Source organism: Panulirus ornatus, chromosome 11 (assembly GCF_036320965.1).
Source record: "Panulirus ornatus isolate Po-2019 chromosome 11, ASM3632096v1, whole genome shotgun sequence".
NCBI lineage: Eukaryota > Metazoa > Arthropoda > Malacostraca > Decapoda > Palinuridae > Panulirus > Panulirus ornatus.
The window spans coordinates 19,425,576-19,448,953 of NC_092234.1; the positions used below are offsets into that span (position 1 = coordinate 19,425,576).

General features: G+C 42.3%; 1 protein-coding gene across 1 annotated transcript in view; it reads right to left on the reverse strand.

Moving 5' to 3' along the window:
- LOC139751129 (uncharacterized) overlaps nt 1–23,378 on the reverse strand; it is a 248,865-nt gene that overhangs the window by 131,942 nt on the left and 93,545 nt on the right. The window contains exon 4 of the mRNA XM_071666228.1: nt 6,689–6,845. Coding sequence (XP_071522329.1) covers nt 6,689–6,845 — 157 coding nt within the window. The remainder of the gene's footprint in view (nt 1–6,688; nt 6,846–23,378) is intronic.

Consider the following 23,378-nt stretch of genomic DNA (forward strand, 5'->3'; position numbering starts at 1 on the left):
TTCCATAGTTCCATTAACTACCAAGTCCACTCCCAGATATCTAAAACACTTCACTTCCTCAAATTTTTCTCCATTCAAACTTACAACCCATCTATCTTGTCCCTCAATCCAGCTGAACCTGATAATCTTGCTCTTATTCACATTTACCCTCAACTTTCTCTTTTCACACTCAGTGACCAACTTTTGCAGTTTCTCACTTGAATCAGCAAACAACAATTAACTCACTTCCCAGGCCCTCTCATTCCCAACAAACTTGCCTCTCTCTCCAAAATTCTTGCATCTACCTCCCTAACCACCCTATCCATTAAAAAATTAAACAACAATGGTGACATCACAAACCCTTGCCGCACACAGACCTTCGTTGGGAACCATTCACTTTCCTCTCTTCCTACTCGTACACATGCCTTTCACCCTTGATAAAAACTTTTCTTCTAGCAGCTTACTCCCCACACCATATATTTCTAAGATCTTCCATAAAGCATCTCTATCAACCCTGTCATTTGCCTTCTCCATATCCATAAATGCTACATACAAATCCAACTGTTTTTCTAAGTATTTTCCACAACACATTTTCAAAGCAAATACCTGATCCACACATCCTCTATCACTTCTGAAATCACAATGCTCCTCCCCAATCTGATGCTCTGTACAAGCTTTCACCCCTTCAATCAATACTCTACCATATAATTTTCCAGGTATACTCAACAGACTTATGCCTCTGTAGTTTGAAAACTCACCTTTATCTCCACTGTCTTTGTACAATGGCACTATACATGCATTCCCCCAATCTTCAGGCACTTCACCATGATCCATACATACAATGAATATCCTTACCTAACAATCCAAAGCCACCCCATTTCTTATCAACTGCAGTACCATCCAAGCCTGCCACCTTGCCAAATTTCATCTTCCTCGAGGCTTTCACCACCTCTTCTCTTTTCACCAAACCACTCCCCTGACACACTCACTTCACATACCACCCCACCCTAAACATCCTACATCTGCCACTTTATCATCCAACACATTTAACAATCCTTCAAAATACTCACTCGATCTCCTCACTCCTTCCCTGTTATCAATTCCCCCTTGCCCCATTCACTGGTGTTCCTGTTTGTTCTCTTGTCTTTCGCACATTATTCATCTTCTTCAAAAACATGTTTTTATTCTCCCTAAAGTTTAATGATACCCTTTCACCCCAACTCTCATTTGCCCTCTTTTCTGATCCCTGCAACCTTCCTCTTGACCTCCCACCATTTTCTTATACATCTCTCAATCATTCACACTCCTTCATTATAAGTACCTCCCAAGCACCTCTCTTTTCTCATTCACTAGCAACTTTACTTCTTCATCCTACCACTCACTACTCTTTCTAATCTGCCCACCTCCCACTTTTTGTATGCCACATGCATCTTTTGCATATGCCATCAATGCTACCCTATATACCTCCCATTCCTTACCCATTCCTCTCATTTCATTTGCTCTCGCCTTTTGCCATTCTACACTCTATCTCTCCTGGTATTTCTTCACACAAGTCTCCCTTCCAACCTCACTTACTCTCACCACTTTCTTCTCCCCGACACAGTCTCCTCTTTTTTGAAAACCCCTACAAATCTTCACCCTTGCCTCCACAAGACAGTAATCAGACATCCCACCAGCTGCTCCTCTCAGCACATTTACATCCAAATGTCTCTCTTTTACATGCATATCAATTAATACATAATCTAATAATGCCTGCTGACCATCTCTAACTTACAAAAGTATGCTTATGTATGTCTCTTTTTAAACCAAGTACTCCCAATCATCAATCTTTTTTTCCACACAACTCCTCAATCTCTTCACCATTTCCATTCATAACACTGAGAACCCCATGCACAACAATTATACACTCCACTGCCACATTACTTACCTTTGCATTTACATCATCCATCACAAGTATCCAGTCTCATGCACCAAAACTGCTGACCCACTCGCTTAACTGCTCCCAAAACACTTGTTTCTCATGATCTTTCTTCTCATGGCCAGGTGAATAAGTATCAATAATCATCCATCTCTCGCCACCCATATTCACTTTTACCCACATCAACCTAGAATCTAATTTCTCACACTCTCACACATTCCTACAAATAGTGTTACTCCTTCCTCAGCTCTTGTCCTATCATCAAACCCCTGCCCTTACTTTACGCCCAAGACATTTCCAAACCATCGTCTCCTCTATCCTTGAACTTCCTTTCACTCAGAGCCAGAATATCCAAGTTTCTTTCCTGAAGCATACTACCTATTTCTCCTCTCTTCTTATCTTGGTTACATCCACAATCATTCAAACATCCCAATCTGAGCCTTCGAAGAGGATAAGCACTCCCTACTTGACTCCCTCTTCTGTTTCCATTCTTAGAAATTGAAATACAAGAAGGGGAAGGTTTCCAGCCACCCACTCCTTCTATGACACGCAAAGAATATGGAGGTTGAATTCTTTCTCCCTTCTCTGCATATACTTACATATATACACTTCTTTCTCTAACCTTCTTCCATCACTTCCAACATGACCTCCCATTACCTTCAGCAAATTACCTTATAATAACATCACATCACCCTAAAATCACAACATCAACAGCAAACATGCAACACAACACTACAACTGGAACAATGGCTCATCCAGAAAAGAATGCCTGTATCTCCAAAGAGGTCTTCAGAAATCCTCTTAATCCAATACAGACAAGAATCCAACCTACATCCCACAATCCTCTTGTATTTCTAATCACTCACACCTATCAGAACACCAACTATTATGGGCATCACATACAATGCACACAACTTTCAGTCATGCCATAAACATCAACAAAAAACAAACTAAATGCCCTTAGAACACCACCTGGTGGTACCAGATATGGACAAGAAAACGAATCCCTTACTAGCCTCTATAAGCACTTCATTTGCACGATCATAAACTACATCTTACCTATCAGGTCATCCATCCTTTTAAATCTAAATACCTCTAACTGCCTTTGGTGCCACCAAAGGGGCTTTGAATTAAACATTCAATTTGCTTATTTGGTTCTGAATACCGCCATGCCCCTCTAATGGCCTCTAGCACTGCCAAAGGGGCTTTAAAGTGTAAAGCAGCTGCAAAAGAGCACTCAGAACAATCATATACTTCCTAGCAACAACAAATTTTCACCACCAACATAATGAAACGAAAATCCTCACAAATCAATCCCATCTAAATAAGTTTGGCACTCATTTCTTCACAAAAGCACTACAACTTTCCCATGCTAACCACTCCATAATTAACATCAATCCGCAAATACAAATAAAAAGCTCACCCTTGCTTCACGCTTTAGCAAACTATACTCAGATCCCCCACCCTCAACAAAAACAACCCTGACAAAACATATGCACACAAATGACACAACAAAAACTAAATAACTGCCCTTCTCACTTAGTCAGAAACACCACCACACCAAATATGCATCCATACAAAACTATACTCCTAGTCATATACAAAGTATATTTTCTAATCTATGCTCTGAACATCTACCATCCCTACCTTCATTATAATACTACAAACACCAAATCAACATATCTCAAATTCATTCATGCCCACGATGAAACTTTCACAATGAAGACACTGAAAGCATACTGCTTAACTGCCTAGCATGACTCCCATATAGGCACACACACAATATCACTATACTTTATGACCTGTAGTCCTACCCAGTGAACAAGGCAAGCTTCCTAAGAGATATGGAAGCCACAAAGACAACAGGTGGAACTCAGTGTAGGAAGGTAAAGGCATATGAAAATTCCTGAAAACACTGACCAGAGTACACTAACAGTACACCATTCTCGAAATAAACCATATGATACACAGAAAAAACAAGAAACAAGAACATATAATCAGCAGGATGGAAAAACTAGTCTGGTAGCAATCACTTGGCCTGCTGACATCATAAGATCCAAAATATTTTTGCATCACTAGTAGCTGGGACTGAGTGGGTCAGTGATGTCACCTCTGTAACAGTCTCTGACTGGCCAATGGTGGATCCAAAGCAAACAAGTTGCCACAATCATAGCTCAGTGACTGGCAAATGGTGATAATTGCTAGCGCTTTCTAACAGTTAACACTAAAGGGTGGAAGAACCTAACCTTAAGGATCCTAAAGATATCCTTTAGAATGTTTCTTATGCTCGTGGGTCAGATGGGAGATGAGAAAAAATCCAAAATACCCAGAAACTTGCCTACATAGCATGCACCTTTACACTCTCTTAACCCTTAACTCCCCTTCCTCATGCTACCCTACATCATTGCAATCATCAGTAAGGAAACCATCTATCTCTGATTCCTGTTTCCGACTGGACCTCCCTCAAGGGGGTTGGCCACGACAATAGAGTAAAGAAACTTCTAGGAAAACTGATCAACAAGTCCGAGTCAACCAAAATATTCTACTCTCTTACGACACAGCTTTAGAGCAAATCAATCTACCACCAAACTGTAAGTAAACTTCACACAACACATTCTGAATGTCTTCAACCAGCCACAGCCACCCAACTGCAAAGTAATTTCTGCAACAGACATCAACAAAGCATTGACACTGTTCCTCAAAATATCCTTACACAATACATACTTGACACAAGCCTCTATAAAAATAGAATTAATTTTTTGCAAACTTTATTGCAAGCCACCAAGCCTGCATCATTCAAAAATATCTAACTCCAAATCATATATTTTTCTATTCATTTATTTTATTTTACTTTGTCGTTGTCTCCCATGTTAGCGAGGTAGCGCAAGGAAACAGACGAAAGAATGGCCCAACCCACCCACATACGCATGTATATACATACACATCCACACACGCAAATATACATACCTATACATCTCAAAGTATACATATATATACACACACAGACATATACATATATACACATGTACATAATTCATACTGTCTGCCTTTATTCATTCCCATCGCCACCCCACCACACATGACATAACATCCCCCTTCCCCGCATGTGCACCAGGTAGCGCTAGGAAAAGACAACAAAGGCCACATTTGTTCACACTCAGTCTGGCTGTCATGTATAATGCACTGAAACCACAGCTCCCTTTCCACATCCAGGCCCCACACAACTTTCCATGGTTTACCCCAGATGCTTCACATGCCCTGGTTCAATCCATTGGCAGCACGTCGACCCCGGTATACCACATCGTTCCAATTCACTCTATTCCTTGCACGCCTTTCACCCTCCTGCATGTTCAGGCCCCAATCACTCAAAATCTTTTTCACTCCGTCTTTCCACCTCCAATTTGGTCTCCCATTTCTCCTTGTTCCCTCCACCTCTGACACATATATCCTCTTGGTCAATCTTTCCTCACTCATTCTCTCCATGTGACTAAACCATTTCAACACACCCTCTTCTGCTCTCTCAACCACTCTTTTTATTACCACACATCTCTCTTACCCTATTATTACTTACTCGATCAAACCACCTCACACCACATACTGTCCTCAAACATCTCATTTCCAGCACATCCACCCTCCTCCACACAACTCTATCTATAGCCCACACCTTACAACCATATAACATTGTTGGAACCACTATTTCTTCAAACATACCCATTTTTGCTTTCCGAGATAATGTTCTCGACTTCCATACATTCTTCAATGCTCCCAGAACTTTCACTCCCTCCCCCACCCCATGATTCACTTTCGCTTCCATGGTTCCATCCACTGCCAAATCCACTCCCAGATATCTAAAACACTTCACTTCCTCCAGTTTTTGTCCATTCAAATTTACCTCCCAATTGACTTGTCCCTCAACCCTACTGTACCTAATGACCTTGCTCTTATTCACATCTACTCTCAGCTTTCTTTTTTCACACATGAAGATGTATAATGCAGTCACCTAGGGAGCAGCACTTCCTTCAATCCTCTTCAACCTCTTCCTGCATGACTTCCCTCTGCCACTTGTAATTCACAGTGTGAAAGTCCTCTCACATGCATATGATCACACAACCACCTCAAAGCAGCTAAACACCACCAACAACAAACACCTGGCAGACATGAATCCAACCTGCACCTTCCCATTACCCTGGATGATCAACAACTCCCACTCGACAAAACTCCAATCACACTAAGCATGACTTGACACACATTACATTCACTTACCACACCACTAACATCATATCATGGAAGCTATAACCAAATCAAACACAATCAGCATACTTACAGGCACCAACTTTAGCCAAGAAAAAGAATCCTTCAGTATTTTCTGAAAACAACTCACATAACCCATTTAAAATTACCCTCTAGTCATTTACCCATTCAAAAACAAAAACACTGAAAATCGCACAAAACAGACCATATTGGGGGGAAGCTTTGCAATTACAAGGTCCCATCTCTTTGTCTTTCAGTTAACTATACAAGCTTATGAATTTCACAATGCTCTTCAAATTCACATTCTTTTCATCACCTAGTTGGTTTGATGTGTCCACAACTCTGGCGAGGAAGAAATGTTTCCCCATGTCACTTTTACACAATTTTTTCTTCCTAACTTTCAGTAATGTCCTCTAGATATGAATGCTCTACAAAGATACACTCGTACATTTATCTGATACACACAATTTTTCATGGCAACCATAGAGTATAAATCACCAGTCTGTTCTCATCTTAAGAAAAACAACAGAAAGCTCATACCTGTTTAAGCTGTTTCTTCTGTTTGGCAATGGAGGGAAATTCATCCTTAATAAGGTGTGTGAGGGGTCCCAAAACTTGTTTTTCCAGTGTGTCCTCATACTCTACCACATCTATGCCTATTGCCTGCTGCACCTCCACCACCCGTGCCACCACACTCCTGAACCAATAAAAAAGATGCAGAATCATAAATGTGTGCTGCCTCAAGAATGATAAGACAACTCAAACCAAAATATAGTACTCTTGACATCAGACACTAAGAATTCAACCTAAAGATGTCTTATACCTTAGCATATCCATTACTTACCATTTCAGCAGTATTAAATGCAAGAACATCCCAACAAATGCTAGGAGCAAAATGAGGCTGCATAATGCAACAAAAGGTAATGACTTAAGATTTCAAATTAAAGTACCCTTAAATGAACTACTTACTACTAATTCTACATGGAATTTTTGTATTTTGGCAACATCACTAAGATCATAGTCTGTAAAACAAAAAAATCTTTTATGCATATCAAAACTACTTGTCATTTGGCATATTCATTCATTTAACCTAAGACTCGAACATTCTATCTAAGAATATTTGTTTCCTTTTTTATGTTATGCCCCACTTCACACACTTACAAAAGAATGGTGCATCAAAACCACTAACACACTCATTCAGCTGCTCCCAAAACACTTGCCTCTCATGATCTTTCTTCTCATGCCCAGGTGCATATGCATATGCACTGGAGGAAGTGAAGTGTTTTAGATATCTGGGAGTGGATCTGGCAGCGGATGGAACCATGGAAGCGGAAGTGGATCATAGGGTGTGGGAGGGGGCGAAAATTCTGGGGGCCTTGAAGAATGTGTGGAAGTCGAGAACATTATCTCGGAAAGCAAAAATGGGTATGTTTGAAGGAATAGTGGTTCCAACAATGTTGTATGGTTGCGAGGCGTGGGCTATGGATAGAGTTGTGCGCAGGAGGATGGATGTGCTGGAAATGAGATGTTTGAGGACAATGTGTGGTGTGAGGTGGTTTGATCGAGTGAGTAATGTAAGGGTAAGAGAGATGTGTGGAAAAAAAAAGAGCGTGGTTGAGAGAGCAGAAGAGGGTGTTTTGAAGTGGTTTGGGCACATGGAGAGAATGAGTGAGGAAAGATTGACCAAGAGGATATATGTGTCGGAGGTGGAGGGAACGAGGAGAAGAGGGAGACCAAATTGGAGGTGGAAAGATGGAGTGAAAAAGATTTTGTGTGATCGGGGCCTGAACATGCAGGAGGGTGAAAGGAGGGCAAGGAATAGAGTGAATTGGAGCGATGTGGTATACCGGGGTTGACGTGCTGTCAGTGGATTGAATCAAGGCATTGAAGCGTCTGGGGTAAACCATGGAAAGCTGTGTAGGTATGTATATCTGCGTGTGTGGACATATGTATATACATGTGCATGAGGGGGGTTGGGCCATTTCTTTCGTCTGTTTCCTTGCGCTACCTCGCAAACGCAGGAGACAGCGACAAAGTATAATAAAAAAAAAAAAAAAAATATATATATATATATATATATATATATATATATATATATATATATATATATATATATATGTGAGAAATATATATATATATATATATATATATATATATATATATATATATATATATATATATATTTATTTATTTCATTTATTTTGCTTTGTCGCTGTCTCGCGCGTTTGCGAGGTAGCGCAAGGAAACAGATGAAAGAAATGGCCCAACACACCCCCATACACAATGTATATACATACACGTCCACACACGCAAATATACATACCTATACACCTCAATGTACACATATATATACACACACAGACACATACATATGTACCCATGCACACAATTCACACTGTCTACCTTTATTCATTCCCATCGCCACCTCGCCACACATGGAATACCATCCCCCTCCCCCCTCATGTGTGCGAAGTAGCGCTAGCAAAAGACAACAAACGCCCCATTCGTTCACACTCAGTCTCTAGCTGTCATGCAATAATGCCCGAAACCACAGCTCCCTTTCCACATCCAGGCCCCACAGAACTTTCCATGGTTTACCCCAGACACTTCACATGCCGTGATTCAATCCACTGACAGCACGTCAACCCCGGTATACCACATCGATCCAATTCACTCTATTCCTTGCCCGCCTTTCACCCTCCTGCATGTTCAGTCCCCGATCACTCAAAATCTTTTTCACTCCATCTTTCCACCTAAAATTTGGTCTCCCACTTCTCCTCATTCCCTCCACCTCCGACACATATATCCTCTTGGTCAATCTTTCCTCACTCATTCTCTCCATGTGCCCAAACCATTTCAAAACACCCTCTTCTGCTCTCTCAACCACGCTCTTTTTATTTCCACACATCTCTCTTACCCTCACATTACTTACTCGATCAAACCACCTCACACCACATATTGTCCTCAAACATCTCATTTCCAGCACATCCACCCTCCTGCCCAAAACTCTATCCATAGCCCACGCCTCGCAACCATACAACATTGTTGGAACCACTATTCCTTCAAACATACCCATTTTTGCTTTCCGAGATAATGTTCTCGACTTCCACACATTCTTCAAGGCTCCCAGGATTTTCGCCCCCTCCCTCACCCTATGATTCACTTACGAAGCGCTTCCATGGTTCCATCCGCTGCCAGAGCAACTCCCAGATATCTAAAACACTCTACTTCCTCCAGTTTTTCTCCATATATATCTATTTATTTATATATTTTGCTTTGTCGCTGTCTCCAGCGTTTGCGAGGTAGCGCAAGGAAACAGACGAAAGAAATGGCCCAACCCACCCCCATACACATGTATATACATACATCTCCACACACGCAAATATACATACCTATACATCTCAATGTACACATATATATACACACACAGACACATACATATATTACCCATGCACACAATTCACACTGTCTGCCTTTAATCATTCCCATCGCCACCTCGCCACACACGGAATACCATCCCCCTCACCCCTCATGTGTGCGAGGTAGCGCTAGAAAAGACAACAAACGCCCCATTCGTTCACACTCAGTCTCTAGCTGTCATGCAATAATGCCCGAAACCACAGCTCACTTTCCACATCCTGGCCCCACACAACTTTCCAAGGTTTACCCCAGACGCTTCACATGCCCTGATTCAATCCAGTGACAGCATGTCAACCCCGGTATACCATATCGATCCAATTCACTCTATTCCTTGCCCGCCTTTCACCCTCCTGCATGTTCAGGCCCCGATCACTCAAAATCTTTTTCACTCCATCTTTCCATCTCCAATTTGGTCTCCCACTTCTCCTCGTTCCCTCCACCTCCGACACATATATCCTCTTGGTCAATCTTTCCTCACTCATTCCCTCCATGTGCCCAAACCATTTCAAAACACCCTCTTCTGCTCTCTCAACCACGCTCTTTTATTTCCAGACATCTCTCTTACCCTTACATTACTTACTCGATCAAACCACCTCACACCACACATTGTCCTCAAACATCTCATTTCCAGAACATCCACCATCCTGCGCACAACTCTATCCATAGCCCATGCCTCGCAACCATACAACATTGTTGGAACCACTATTCCTTCAAACATACCCATTTTTGCTTTCCGAGATAATGTTCTCGACTTCCAAACATTCTTCAAGGCTCCCAGGATTTTCGCCCCCTCCCCCACCCTATGATTCACGTCCGCTTCCATGGTTCCATCCGCTGCCAGAGCCACTCCCAGATATCTAAAACACTTTACTTCCTCCAGTTTTCTCAATTCAAACTTACCTCCCAATTGACTTGACCCTCAACCCTACTGTACCTAATAACCTTGCTCTTATTCACATTTACTCTTAACTTTCTTCTTTCACACACTTTACCAAACTCAGTCACCAGCTTCTGCACTTTCTCACATGAATCAGCCACCAGTGCTGTATCATCAGCGAACAACAACTGACTCACTTCCAAAGATCTCTCCTACACAACAGACTTCATACTTGCCCCTCTTTCAATCCATAAACAAATTAAATAACCATGGAGACATCAAACACCCCTGCCGCAAACCTACATTCACTGAGAACCAATCACTTTCCTCTCTTCCTACACGTACACATGCCTTACATCCTCGATAAAAACTTTTCACTGCTTCTAACAACTTGCCTCCCACACCATATATTCTTAATACCTTCCACAGAGCATCTCTATCAACTCTATCATATCCCTTCTCCAGATCCATAAATGCTACATACAAATCCATTTGCTTTTCTAAGTATTTCTCACATACATTCTTCAAAGCAAACACCTGATCCACACATTATCTACCACTTCTGAAATCACACTCCTCTTAACCAATCTGATGCTCTGTACATGCCTTCACCCTCTCAATCAATACCCTCCCATATAATTTACCAGGAATACTCAACAAACTTATATCTATGTAATTTGAGCACTCACTCTTATCCCCTTTGCCTTTGCACAATGGCACTATGCACGCATTCCGCCAATCCTCAGGCACCTCACCATGAGTCATACATAGATTAAATAACCTTACCAACCAGTCAACAATACAGTCACCCCCTTTTTTAATAAATTCCACTGCAATACCATCCAAACCTTCTGCCTTGCCGGCTTTCATCTTCCATATATATATATATATATATATGCTCTGTGGAAGGTATTAAGAATATATGGTGTGGGAGGCAAGTTGTTAGAAGCAGTGAAAAGTTTTTATCGAGGATGTAAGGCATGTGTACGTGTAGGAAGAGAGGAAAGTGATTGGTTCTCAGTGAATGTAGGTTTGCGGCAGGGGTGTGTGATGTCTCCATGGTTGTTTAATTTGTTTATGGATGGGGTTGTTAGGGAGGTAAATGCAAGAGTTTTGGAAAGAGGGGCAAGTATGAAGTCTGTTGGGGATGAGAGAGCTTGGGAAGTGAGTCAGTTGTTGTTCGCTGATGATACAGCGCTGGTGGCTGATTCATGTGAGAAACTGCAGAAGCTGGTGACTGAGTTTGGTAAAGTGTGTGGAAGAAGAAAGTTAAGAGTAAATGTGAATAAGAGCAAGGTTATTAGGTACAGTAGGGTTGAGGGTCAAGTCAATTGGGAGGTGAGTTTGAATGGAGAAAAACTGGAGGAAGTGAAGTGTTTTAGATATCTGGGAGTGGATCTGTCAGCGGATGGAACCATGGAAGCGGAAGTGGATCATAGGGTGGGGGAGGGGGCGAAAATTTTGGGAGCCTTGAAAAATGTGTGGAAGTCGAGAACATTATCTCGGAAAGCAAAAATGGGTATGTTTGAAGGAATAGTGGTTCCAACAATGTTGTATGGTTGCGAGGCGTGGGCTATGGATAGAGTTGTGCGCAGGAGGATGGATGTGCTGGAAATGAGATGTTTGAGGACAATGTGTGGTGTGAGGTGGTTTGATCGAGTAAGTAACGTAAGGGTAAGAGAGATGTGTGGAAATAAAAAGAGCGTGGTTGAGAGAGCAGAAGAGGGTGTTTTGAAATGGTTTGGGCACATGGAGAGAATGAGTGAGGAAAGATTGACCAAGAGGATATATGTGTCGGAGGTGGAGGGAACGAGGAGAAGAGGGAGACCAAATTGGAGGTGGAAAGATGGAGTGAAAAAGATTTTGTGTGATCGGGGCCTGAACATGCAGGAGGGTGTAAGGAGGGCAAGGAATAGAGTGAATTGGAGCGATGTGGTATACAGGGGTTGACGTGCTGTCAGTGGATTGAATCAAGGCATGTGAAGCGTCTGGGGTAAACCATGGAAAGCTGTGTAGGTATGTATATTTGCGTGTGTGGACGTGTGTATGTACATGTGTATGGGGGGGGTTGGGCCATTTCTTTCGTCTATTTCCTTGCGCTACCTCGCAAACGCGGGAGACAGCGACAAAGTATAAAAAAAAAAAAAAAAAAAAAAAAATATATATATATATATATATATATATATATATATATATATATATATATATATATATATATATATATATATATATATATGTTCCCTGGGGATAGGGGAGAAAGAATACTTCCCACGTATTCCCTGCATGTCGTAGAAGGCGACTAAAAGGGGAGGGAGCGGGGGGCTGGAAATCCTCCCCTCTCGTTTTTTTTTTAATTTTCCAAAAGGAGGAACAGAGAATTGGGCCAGGTGAGGGTATTCCCTCAAAGGCCCACTCCTCTGTTCTTAACGCTACCTCGCCAATGCCGGAAATGGCGAATAGTTTGAAAGAAAGAAAGAAAAATATATATATATATATATCCCTGGGGATAGGGGATTAAGAATACTTCCCACGAATTCCCTGCGTGTCGTAGAAGCCGACTAAAAGGGGAGGAAGCGGGGGGCTGGGAATCCTCCCCTCTCGTTTTTTTTTTTTTTCCAAAAGAAGGAACAGAGGGGGGCAGGTGAGGATATTCCAAAAAAGGCCCAGTCCTCTGTTCTTAACGCTACCTCGCTAACGCGGGAAATGGCGAATAGTTTAAAAGAAAGAAAAGATATATATATATATAATTGGTATACATGGGGTGTTCAGTGTTGTAAATGGAAATGGTGAAAAGCTTGTAGATTTATGTGCTGAAAAAGGACTGATGATTGGGAATACCTGGTTTAAAAAGCGAGATATACATAAGTATACTTATGTAAGTAAGAGAGATGGCCAGAGAGCGTTATTGGATTACGTGTTAATTGACAGGCGTGAAATAGAGAGACTTTTGGATGTTAATGTGCTGAGAGGTGCAACTGGAGGGATGTCTGATCATTATCTTGTGGAGGCAAAGGTGAAGATTTGTATGAGTTTTCAGAAAAGAAGAGTGAATGTTGGGGTGAAGAGGGTGGTGAGAATAAGTGAGCTTGGGAAGGAGACCTGTGTGAGGAAGTACCAGGAGAGACTGAGTACAGAATGGAAAAAGGTGAGAACAATGGAAGTAAGGGGAGTGGGGGAGGAATGGGATGTATTTAGGGGAATCAGTGATGGATTGCACAAAAGATGCTTGTGGCATGAGAAGAGTGGGAGGTGGGTTGATTAGAAAGGGTAGTGAGTGGTGGGATGAAGAAGTAAGAGTATTAGTGAAAGAGAAGAGAGAGGCATTTGGACGATTTTTGCAGGGAAAAAATGCAATTGAGTGGGAGATGTATAAAAGAAAGAGACAGGAGGTCAAGAGAAAGGTGCAAGAGGTGAAAAAAAGGGCAAATGAGAGTTGGGGTGAGAGAGTATCATTAAATTTTAGGGAGAATAAAAAGATGTTCTGGAAGGAGGTAAATAAAGTGCGTAAGACAAGGGAGCAAATGGGAACTTCAGTGAAGGGCGCAAATGGGGAGGTGATAACAAGTAGTGGTGATGTGAGAAGGAGATGGAGTGAGTATTTTGAAGGTTTGTTGAATGTGTTTGATGATAGAGTGGCAGATATAGGGTGTTTTGGTCGAGGTGGTGTGCAAAGTGAGAGGGTGAGGGAAAAAGATTTGGTAAACAGAGAAGAGGTAGTGAAAGCTTTGCGGAAGATGAAAGCCGGCAAGGCAGCAGGTTTGGATGGTATTGCAGTGGAATTTATTAAAAAAGGGGGTGACTGTATTGTTGACTGGTTGGTAAGGTTATTTAATGTATGTATGACTCATGGTGAGGTGCCTGAGGATTGGCGGAATGCGTGCATAGTGCCATTGTACAAAGGCAAAGGGGATAAGAGTGAGTGCTCAAATTACAGAGGTATAAGTTTGTTGATTATTCCTGGTAAATTATATGGGAGGGTATTGATTGAGAGGGTGAAGGCATGTACAGAGCATCAGATTGGGGAAGAGCAGTGTGGTTTCAGAAGTGGTAGAGGATGTGTCGATCAGGTGTTTGCTTTGAAGAATGTATGTGAGAAATACTTAGAAAAGCAAATGGATTTGTATGTAGCATTTATGGATCTGGAGAAGGCATATGATAGAGTTGATAGAGATGCTCTGTGGAAGGTATTAAGAATATATGGTGTGGGAGGAAAGTTGTTAGAAGCAGTGAAAAGTTTTTATCGAGGAATCAGTGAATGTAGGTTTGCGGCAGGGGTGTGTGATGTCTCCATGGTTGTTTAATTTGTTTATGGATGGGGTTGTTAGGGAGGTGAATGCAAGAGTTTTGGAAAGAGGGGCAAGTATGAAGTCTGTTGGGGATGAGAGAGCTTGGGAAGTGAGTCAGTTGTTGTTCGCTGATGATACAGCGCTGGTGGCTGATTCATGTGAGAAACTGCAGAAGCTGGTGACTGAGTTTGGTAAAGTGTGTGAAAGAAGAAAGTTAAGAGTAAATGTGAATAAGAGCAAGGTTATTAGGTACAGTAGGGTTGAGGGTCAAGTCAATTGGGAGGTGAGTTTGAATGGAGAAAAACTGGAGGAAGTGAAGTGTTTTAGATATCTGGGAGTGGATCTGGCAGCGGATGGAACCATGGAAGCGGAAGTGGATCATAGGGTGGGGGAGGGGGCGAAAATTCTGGGAGCCTTAAAGAATGTGTGGAAGTCGAGAACATTATCTCAGAAAGCAAAAATGGGTAAGTTTGAAGGAATAGTGGTTCCAACAATGTTGTATGGTTGCGAGGCATGGACTATGGATAGAGTTGTGCGCAGGAGGATGGATGTGCTGGAAATGAGATGTTTGAGGACAATGTGTGGTGTGAGGTGGTTTGATCGAGTAAGTAACGTAAGGGTAAGAGAGATGTGTGGAAATAAAAAGAGCGTGGTTCAGAGAGCAGAAGAGGGTGTTATGAAGTGGTTTGGGCACATGGAGAGAATGAGTGAGGAAAGATTGACCAAGAGGATATATGTGTCGGAGGTGGAGGGAACGAGGAGAAGAGGGAGACCAAATTGGAGGTGGAAAGATGGAGTGAAAAAGATTTTGTGTGATCGGGGCCTGAACATGCAGGAGGGTGAAAGGAGGGCAAGGAATAGAGTGAATTGGAGCGATGTGGTATACCGGGGTTGACGTGCTGTCAGTGGATTGAATTGGGGCATGTGAAGCGTCTGGAGTAAACCATGGAAAGCTGTGTAGGTATGTATATCTGCGTGTGTGGACCTATGTATATACATGTGTATGGGGGGGGGGGGGGTGGGCCATTTCTTTCGTCTGTTTCCTTGCGCTACCTCGCAAACGCGGGAGACAGCGACAAAGTATAAAAAAAAAAATATATATATATATATATATATATATATATATATATATATATATATATATATATATATATATATATACATACATATATATATATATATGTGTGTGTGTGTGTGTGTGTGTGAGTGTGTGTGTGTATATATACATATTATCCCTGGGGATAGGGGAGAAAGAATACTTCCCACGCATTCCTCAAGTGTCGTAAAAGGCGACTAAAGGGAACGGCAGCAGGAGGCAGATATCCTCCCATCCTTGTATGTTAACTTTCTAAAATGGGAAACAGAAGAAGGAGTCACGTGGGGAGTGCTCATCCTCCTTGAAGGCTCAGATTGGGGTGTCCAAATGTGTGTGGATGTAACCAAGATGTGAAAAAAGGAGAGATAGGTAGTATGTTTGAGGAAAGGAAACTGGATGTTTTGGCTCTAAGTGAAACGAAGCTCAAGGGTAAAGGGGAAGAATGGTTTGGGAATGTCTTAGGAGTAAAGTCAGGGGTTAGTGAGAGGACAAGAGCAAGGGAAGGAGTAGCACTACTCCTGAAACAGGAGTTGTGCGAGTATGTGATAGAATGTAAGAAAGTAAATTCTAGATTAATATGGGTAAAACTGAAAGTTGATGGAGAGAGATGGGTGATTATTAGTGCATATGCACCTGGGCATGAGAAGAAAGATCATGAGAGGCAAGTGTTTTGGGAGCAGCTGAATGAGTGTCTTAGTGGTTTTGATGTACAAGACCGGGTTATAGTTATGGGTGATTTCAATGCAAAGATGAGTAATGTAGCAGTTGAGGGAATAATTGGTATACATGGGGTGTTCAGTGTTGTAAATGGAAATGGTGAAGAGCTTGTAGATTTATGTGCTGAAAAAGGACTGGTGATTGGGAATACCTGGTTTAAAAAGCGAGATATACATAAGTATACGTATGTAAGTAGTAGAGATGGCCAGAGAGCGTTATTGGATTACGTGTTAATTGACAGGCGCGCGAAAGAGAGACTTTTGGATGTTAATGTGCTGAGAGGTGCAACTGGAGGGATGTCTGATCATTATCTTCTGGAGGCGAAGGTGAAGATGTGTATGTGTTTTCAGAAAAGAAGAGAGAATGTTGGGGTGAAGAGGGTGGTGAGAGTAAGTGAGCTTGGGAATGATAAAGTGGCAGATATAGGGTGTTTTGGTCGAAGTGGTGTGAAAAGTGAGAGGGTTAGGGAAAATGATTTGGTAAACAGAGAAGAGGTAGTAAAAGCTTTGCTGAAGATGAAAGCCCGGCAAGGCAGCAGGTTTGGATGGCATTGCAGTCGAATTTATTAAAAATGGGGGTGACTGTATTGTTGACTGGTTGGTAAGGTTATTTAATGTATGTACGATTCATGGTGAGGTGCCTGAGGATTGGCGGAATGCTTGCATAGTGCCATTGTACAAAGGCAAAGGGGATAAGAATGAGTGCTCAAATTACAGAGGTATAAGTTTGTTAAGTATTTATGGTAAATTATATGGGAGGGTATTGATTGAGAGGGTGAAGGCATGTACAGAGCATCAGATTGGGGAAGAGCAGTGTGGTTTCAGAACTGGTAGAGGATGTGTGGATCAGGTGTTTGCTTTGAAGATTGTATGTGAAAAATACATAAAAAGGCAAATGGATTTGTATGTAGCATTTATGGATCTGGAAAAGGCATATGATAAGAGTTGATAGAGATGCTCTGTGGAAGGTACTAAGAATATATGGTGTGGGAGGCAAGTTGTTAGAAGCAGTGAAAAGTTTTTATCAAGGATGTAAGGCATGTGTACGTGTAGGAAGAGAGGAAAGTGACTGGTTCTTAGTGAATGTAGATTTGTGGCAGGGGTGTGTGATGTTTCCATGGTTGTTTAATTTGTTTATGGATGGGGTTGTTAGGGAGGTGAATGCAAGAGTTTTGGAAAGAGGGGCAAGTATGAAGTCTATTGGGGATGAGAGAGCTTGGGAAGTGAGTCAGTTGTTGTTCGCTGATGATACAGCGCTGGTGGCTAATTCACGTGAGAAACTGCAGAAGCTGGTGACTGAGTTTGGTAAGGTGTGTGAAAGAAGAAAGTCAAGAGTAAATGTGAATAAGAGCAAGGTTATTAGGTACAGTAGGGTTGAGGGTCAAGTCAACTGGGAGGTTAGTTTGAATGGAGAAAAACTGGAGTAAGTTAAGTGTTTTACATATCTGGGAGTGGATCTGGCAGCTGGATGGAACCATGGAAGTGGAAGTGAATCATAGGGTGGGGAGGGGGCGAAAATTCTGGGAGCCTTGAAGAATGTTTGGAAGTCGAGAACATTATCCCGGAAAGCAAAAATGGGTATGTTTGAAGGAATAGTGGTTCCAACAATGTTGTATGGTTGCGAGACGTGGGCTATGGATAGAGTTGTGCGCAGGAGGGTGGATGTGCTGGAAATGAGATGTTTGAGGACAATATGTGGTGTGAGGTGGTTTGATGGAGTAAGTAATGTAAGGGTAAGAGAGATGTGTGGAAATAAAAAGAGCGTGGTTGAGAGAGCAGAAGAGGGTGTTTTGAAATGGTTTGGGCACATAGAGAGAATGAGTGAGGAAAGATTGACCAAGAGGATATATGTGTTGGAGGTGGAGGGAACGAGAAGTGGGACACCAAATTGGAGGTGGAAAGATGGAGTGAAAAAGAATTTGAGTGATCGGGGCCTGAACATGCAGGAGGGTGAAAGGCGTACAAGGAATTGAGTGCATTGGATCGATGTGGTATACTGGGGTCGACGTGCTGTCAATGGATTGAACCAGGGCATGTGAAGCTTCTGGGGTAAACCATGGAAAGTTCTGTGGGGCCTGGATGTGGAAAAGGAGCTGTGGTTTCGGGCATTATTACATGACAGCTAGAGACTGAGTGTGAATGAATGGGGCCTTTCTTGTCTTTTCCTAGCGCTACCTCGCACAGATGAGGGTGGAGGGGGATGTTATTCCATGTGTGGTGAGGTGGCGATGGGAATAAATAAAGGCAGACAGTATGAATTATGTACATGTGTATATATATGTGTACATTGAGATGTATATGTATGTATATTTGCGTGTGTGGACGTGTATGTATATACATGAGTATGGGGGTGGGTTGGGCCATTTCTTTCGTCTGTTTCCTTGTGCTACCTCGTAAACGCGGGAGACAGCGACAAAGCAAAATAAAAATAAAAATAATATAAAAAATACTATCTATTTATATATATTTAATTTGCTTTGTCGCTGTCTCCCGCGTTTGTGAGGTAGCACAAGGAAACAGATGAACGAATAGCCCAACCCACCCTCATACACATGTATATACACACACGTCCACACGCGCAAATATACATACCTATACATCTCAATGTACACATATATATACACACACAGACATATACATATATACACACGTACATAATTCATACTGTCTGCCTGTATTTATTCCCATCGCCACCTCGCCACACATGGAATAACAACCCCTCCCCCCTCATGTGTGCAAGGTAGCGCTAGGAAAAGACAACAAAGGCCTCATTCCTTCAGACTTAGTCTCTAGCTGTCATGTAACAATGCACCGAAACCACAGCTCCCTTTCCACATCCAGGCCCCACAGAACTTTCCATGGTTTACCCCAGACGCTTCACATGCCTTGATTCAATCCATTAACAGCACGTCTACCCCAGTATACCACATCGTTCCAATTCACTCTATTCCTTACCCGCCTTTCACCCTCCTGCATGTTCAGGCCCCGATCACTCAAAATCTTTTTCACTCCATCTTTCCACCTAAAATTTGGTTTCCCAATTCTCCTCGTTCCCTCCACCTCTCACACATATATCCTCTTGGTCAATCTTTCCTCACTCATTCTCTCCATGTGCCCAAACCATTTCAAAACACCCTCTTCTGCTCTCTCAACCACACTCTTTTTTATTTCCACACATCTCTCTTACCCTTATATTACTTACTCGATCAAACCACCTCACACCACATATTGTCCTCAAACATCTCATTTCCAGCACATCCACCCTCCTGCGCACAACTCTATCCATAGCCCACGCCTCGCAACCATACAACATTGACGGAACCACTATTCCCTCAAACATACCCATTTTTGTTTTCCGAGATAATGTTCTCGACTTCCACACATTCTTCAAGGCTCCCAGAATTTTCACCCCCTCCCCCACCCAATGATTCACTTCCGCTTCCATGGTTCCATCCGCTGCCAGATCCACTCCCAGATATCTAAAACACTTCACTTCCTCCAGTTTTTCTCCATTCAAACTTACCTCCCAATTGACTTGACCCTTAACCCTACTGTACCTAATAACTTTGCTCTTATTCACATTTACTCTTAACTTTCTTCTTTCACACACTTTACCAAACTCAGTCACCAGCTTCTGCAGTTTCTCACATGAATCAGCCACCAGCGCTGTATCATCAGCGAACAACAACTGACTCACTTCCCAAGCTCTCTCATCCACAACAGACTGCATACTTGCCCCTCTTTCCAAAACTCTTGCATTCACCTCCCCAACAACCCCATCCATAAACAAATTAAACAACCATGGAGACATCACACACCCCTGCCGCAAACCGACATATATATATATTCCTATGAGTCCACAGGGAAAATGAAACACGAAAAGTTCCCAGTCACATGTTTACCAAATGGCGTCCTAGCTTCATCTCTTCGATGTCTATCAAGTGACTGTTATATTTCTCTCTTGTGTCTCCCCTTATGATGTGATTATTACAAGAAAGTGCACTTGGGAACTTTTTGTGTTTCATTTTCCCCGTGGACTCATAGGAATATCTTGATCAAGCGCAAAATTGTGATCCTTTTCAATATATATATATATTGTGTGGGGCCTGGATGTGGAAAGGGAGCTGTGGTTTCGGGCATTATTGCATGACAGCTAGAGACTGAGTGTGAACGAATGGGGCCTTTGTTGTCTTTTCCTAGTGCTACCTCGCACACATGAGGGGAGAGGGGGATGGTATTCCATGTGTGGTGAAGTGGCGATGGGAATGAATAAAGGCAGACAGTGTGAATTGTGTGCATGGGTATATATGTATGTGTCTGTGTGTGTATATAAGATGTACAGGTATGTACATTTGCGTGTGTGGACGTGTATGTATACACATTGTGTACGGGGGTTGGTTGGGCCATTTCTTTCGTCTGTTTCCTTGCGCTACCTCGCAAATGTGGGAGACAGCAACAAAGCAAAATAAAAAAAATATATATATATATATATATATATATATATATATATATATATATATATATATTTTTCTTGCTTTGTCGCTGTCTCCCGCGTTTGCGAGGTAGCGCAAGGAAACAGACGAAAGAAAAGGCCCAACCCACCCCCATACACATGTATATACATACGTCCACACACGCAAATATACATACCTACACAGCTTTCCATGGTTTACCCCAGACGCTTCACATGCTCTGATTCAATCCACTGACAGCACATCAACCCCGGTATACCACATCGATCCAATTCACTCTATTCCTTGCCCTCCTTTCACCCTCCTGCATGTTCAGGCCCCGATCACACAAAATCTTTTTCACTCCATCTTTCCACCTCCAATTTGGTCTCCCACTTCTCCTTGCTCCCTCCACCTCCGACACATATATCCTCTTGGTCAATCTTTCCTCACTCATTCTCTCCATGTGCCCAAACCATTTCAAAATACCCTCTTCTGCTCTCTCAACCATGTTCTTTTTTATTCCACACATCTCTCTTACCCTTACGTTACTTACTCGATCAAACCACCTCACACCACACATTGTCCTCAAACATCTCATTTCCAGCACATCCATCCTCCTGCGCACAACTCTATCCATAGCCCATGCCTCGCAACCATACAACATTGATGGATCCACTATTCCTTCAAACATACCCATTTTTGCTTTCCAAGATAATGTTCTCAACTTCCACACATTCTTCAAGGCTCCCAGAATTTTCACCCCCTCCCCCACCCTATGATCCACTTCCGCTTCCATGGTTCCATCCGCTGCCAGATCCACTCCCAGATATCTAAAACACTTTACTTCCTCCAGTTTTTCTCCATTCAAACTCACCTCCCAATTGACTTGACCCTCAACCCTACTGTACCTAATAACCTTGCTCTTATTCACATTTACTCTTAACTTTCTTCTTTCACACACTTTACCAAACTCAGTCACCAGCTTCTGCAGTTTCTCACATGAATCAGCCACCAGCGCTGTATCATCAGCGAACAACAACTGACTCACTTCCCAAGCTCTCTCATCCACAACAGACTTCATACTTGCCCCTCTTTCCAAAACTCCTGCATTCACCTCCCTAACAACACCATCCATAAACAAATTAAACAACCATGGAGACATCACACACCCCTGCCACAAACCTACATTCACTGAGAACCAATCACTTTCCTCTCTTCCTACACGTACACATGCCTTACATCCTCGATAAAAACTTTTCACTGCTTCTAACAACTTGCCTCCCACACTGTATATTCTTAAAACCTTCCACAGAGTATCTCTATCAACTCTATCATATGCCTCCTTCAGATCCATAAATGCTACATACAAATCCATTTGTTTTTCTAAGTATTTCTCACATACATTCTTCAAAGCAAACACCTGATCCACACATCCTCTACCACTTCTGAAACCACACTGCTCTTCCCCAATCTGATGCTCTGTACATGCCTTCACCCTCTCAATCAATACCCTCCCATATAATTTACCAGGAATACTCAACAAACTTATACCTCTGTAATTTGAGCACTCACTCTTATCCCCTTTGCCTTTGTACAATGGCACTATGCATGCATTCCGCCAATCCTCAGGCACCTCACCATGAGTCATACATACATTAAATAACCTTACCAACCAGTCAATAATATAGTCACCCCCTTTTTTAATACATTCCACTGCAATACCATCCAAACCTGCTGCTTTGCCGGCTTTCATCTTCCGCAAATCTTTTACTACCTTTTCTCTGTTTACCAAATCATTTTCCATAACCCTCTCACTTTGCACACCACCTCGACCAAAACACCCTATATCTGCCACTCTATCATCAAACACATAACAATAAAACAACAAAAGACATGCTGTCAATGGATTGAACCAGGGCATGTGAAGCGTCTGGGGTAAACCATGGAAAGTTCTGTGGGGCCTGGATGTGGAAAGGGAGCTGTGGTTTCGGTGCATTATTACATGACAACTAGAGACTGAGTGTGAATGAATGGGGCGTTTGTTGTCTTTTCCTAGCGCTACCTCACACACATTTGGGGGGAGGGGGTTGTTATTTCATGTGTGGCGAGGTGGCGATGGGAATGAATAAAGGCAGACAGTATGAATTATGTGCATGTGTATATATGTATATGTCTGTGTGTGTATACATATGTATACGATGAGATGTATAGGTATGTATATTTGCGTGTGCGGTCGTGTATGTATATGCATGTGTGTGTGGGTGGGTTGGGCCATTCTTTCATCTGTTTCCTTGCGCTACCTCGCTAACGCGGGAGACAGCAACAAAGCAAAATAGAGCCAAAAGTAAACCAAAGCCAACTACCAACCTATGGTCATTCGT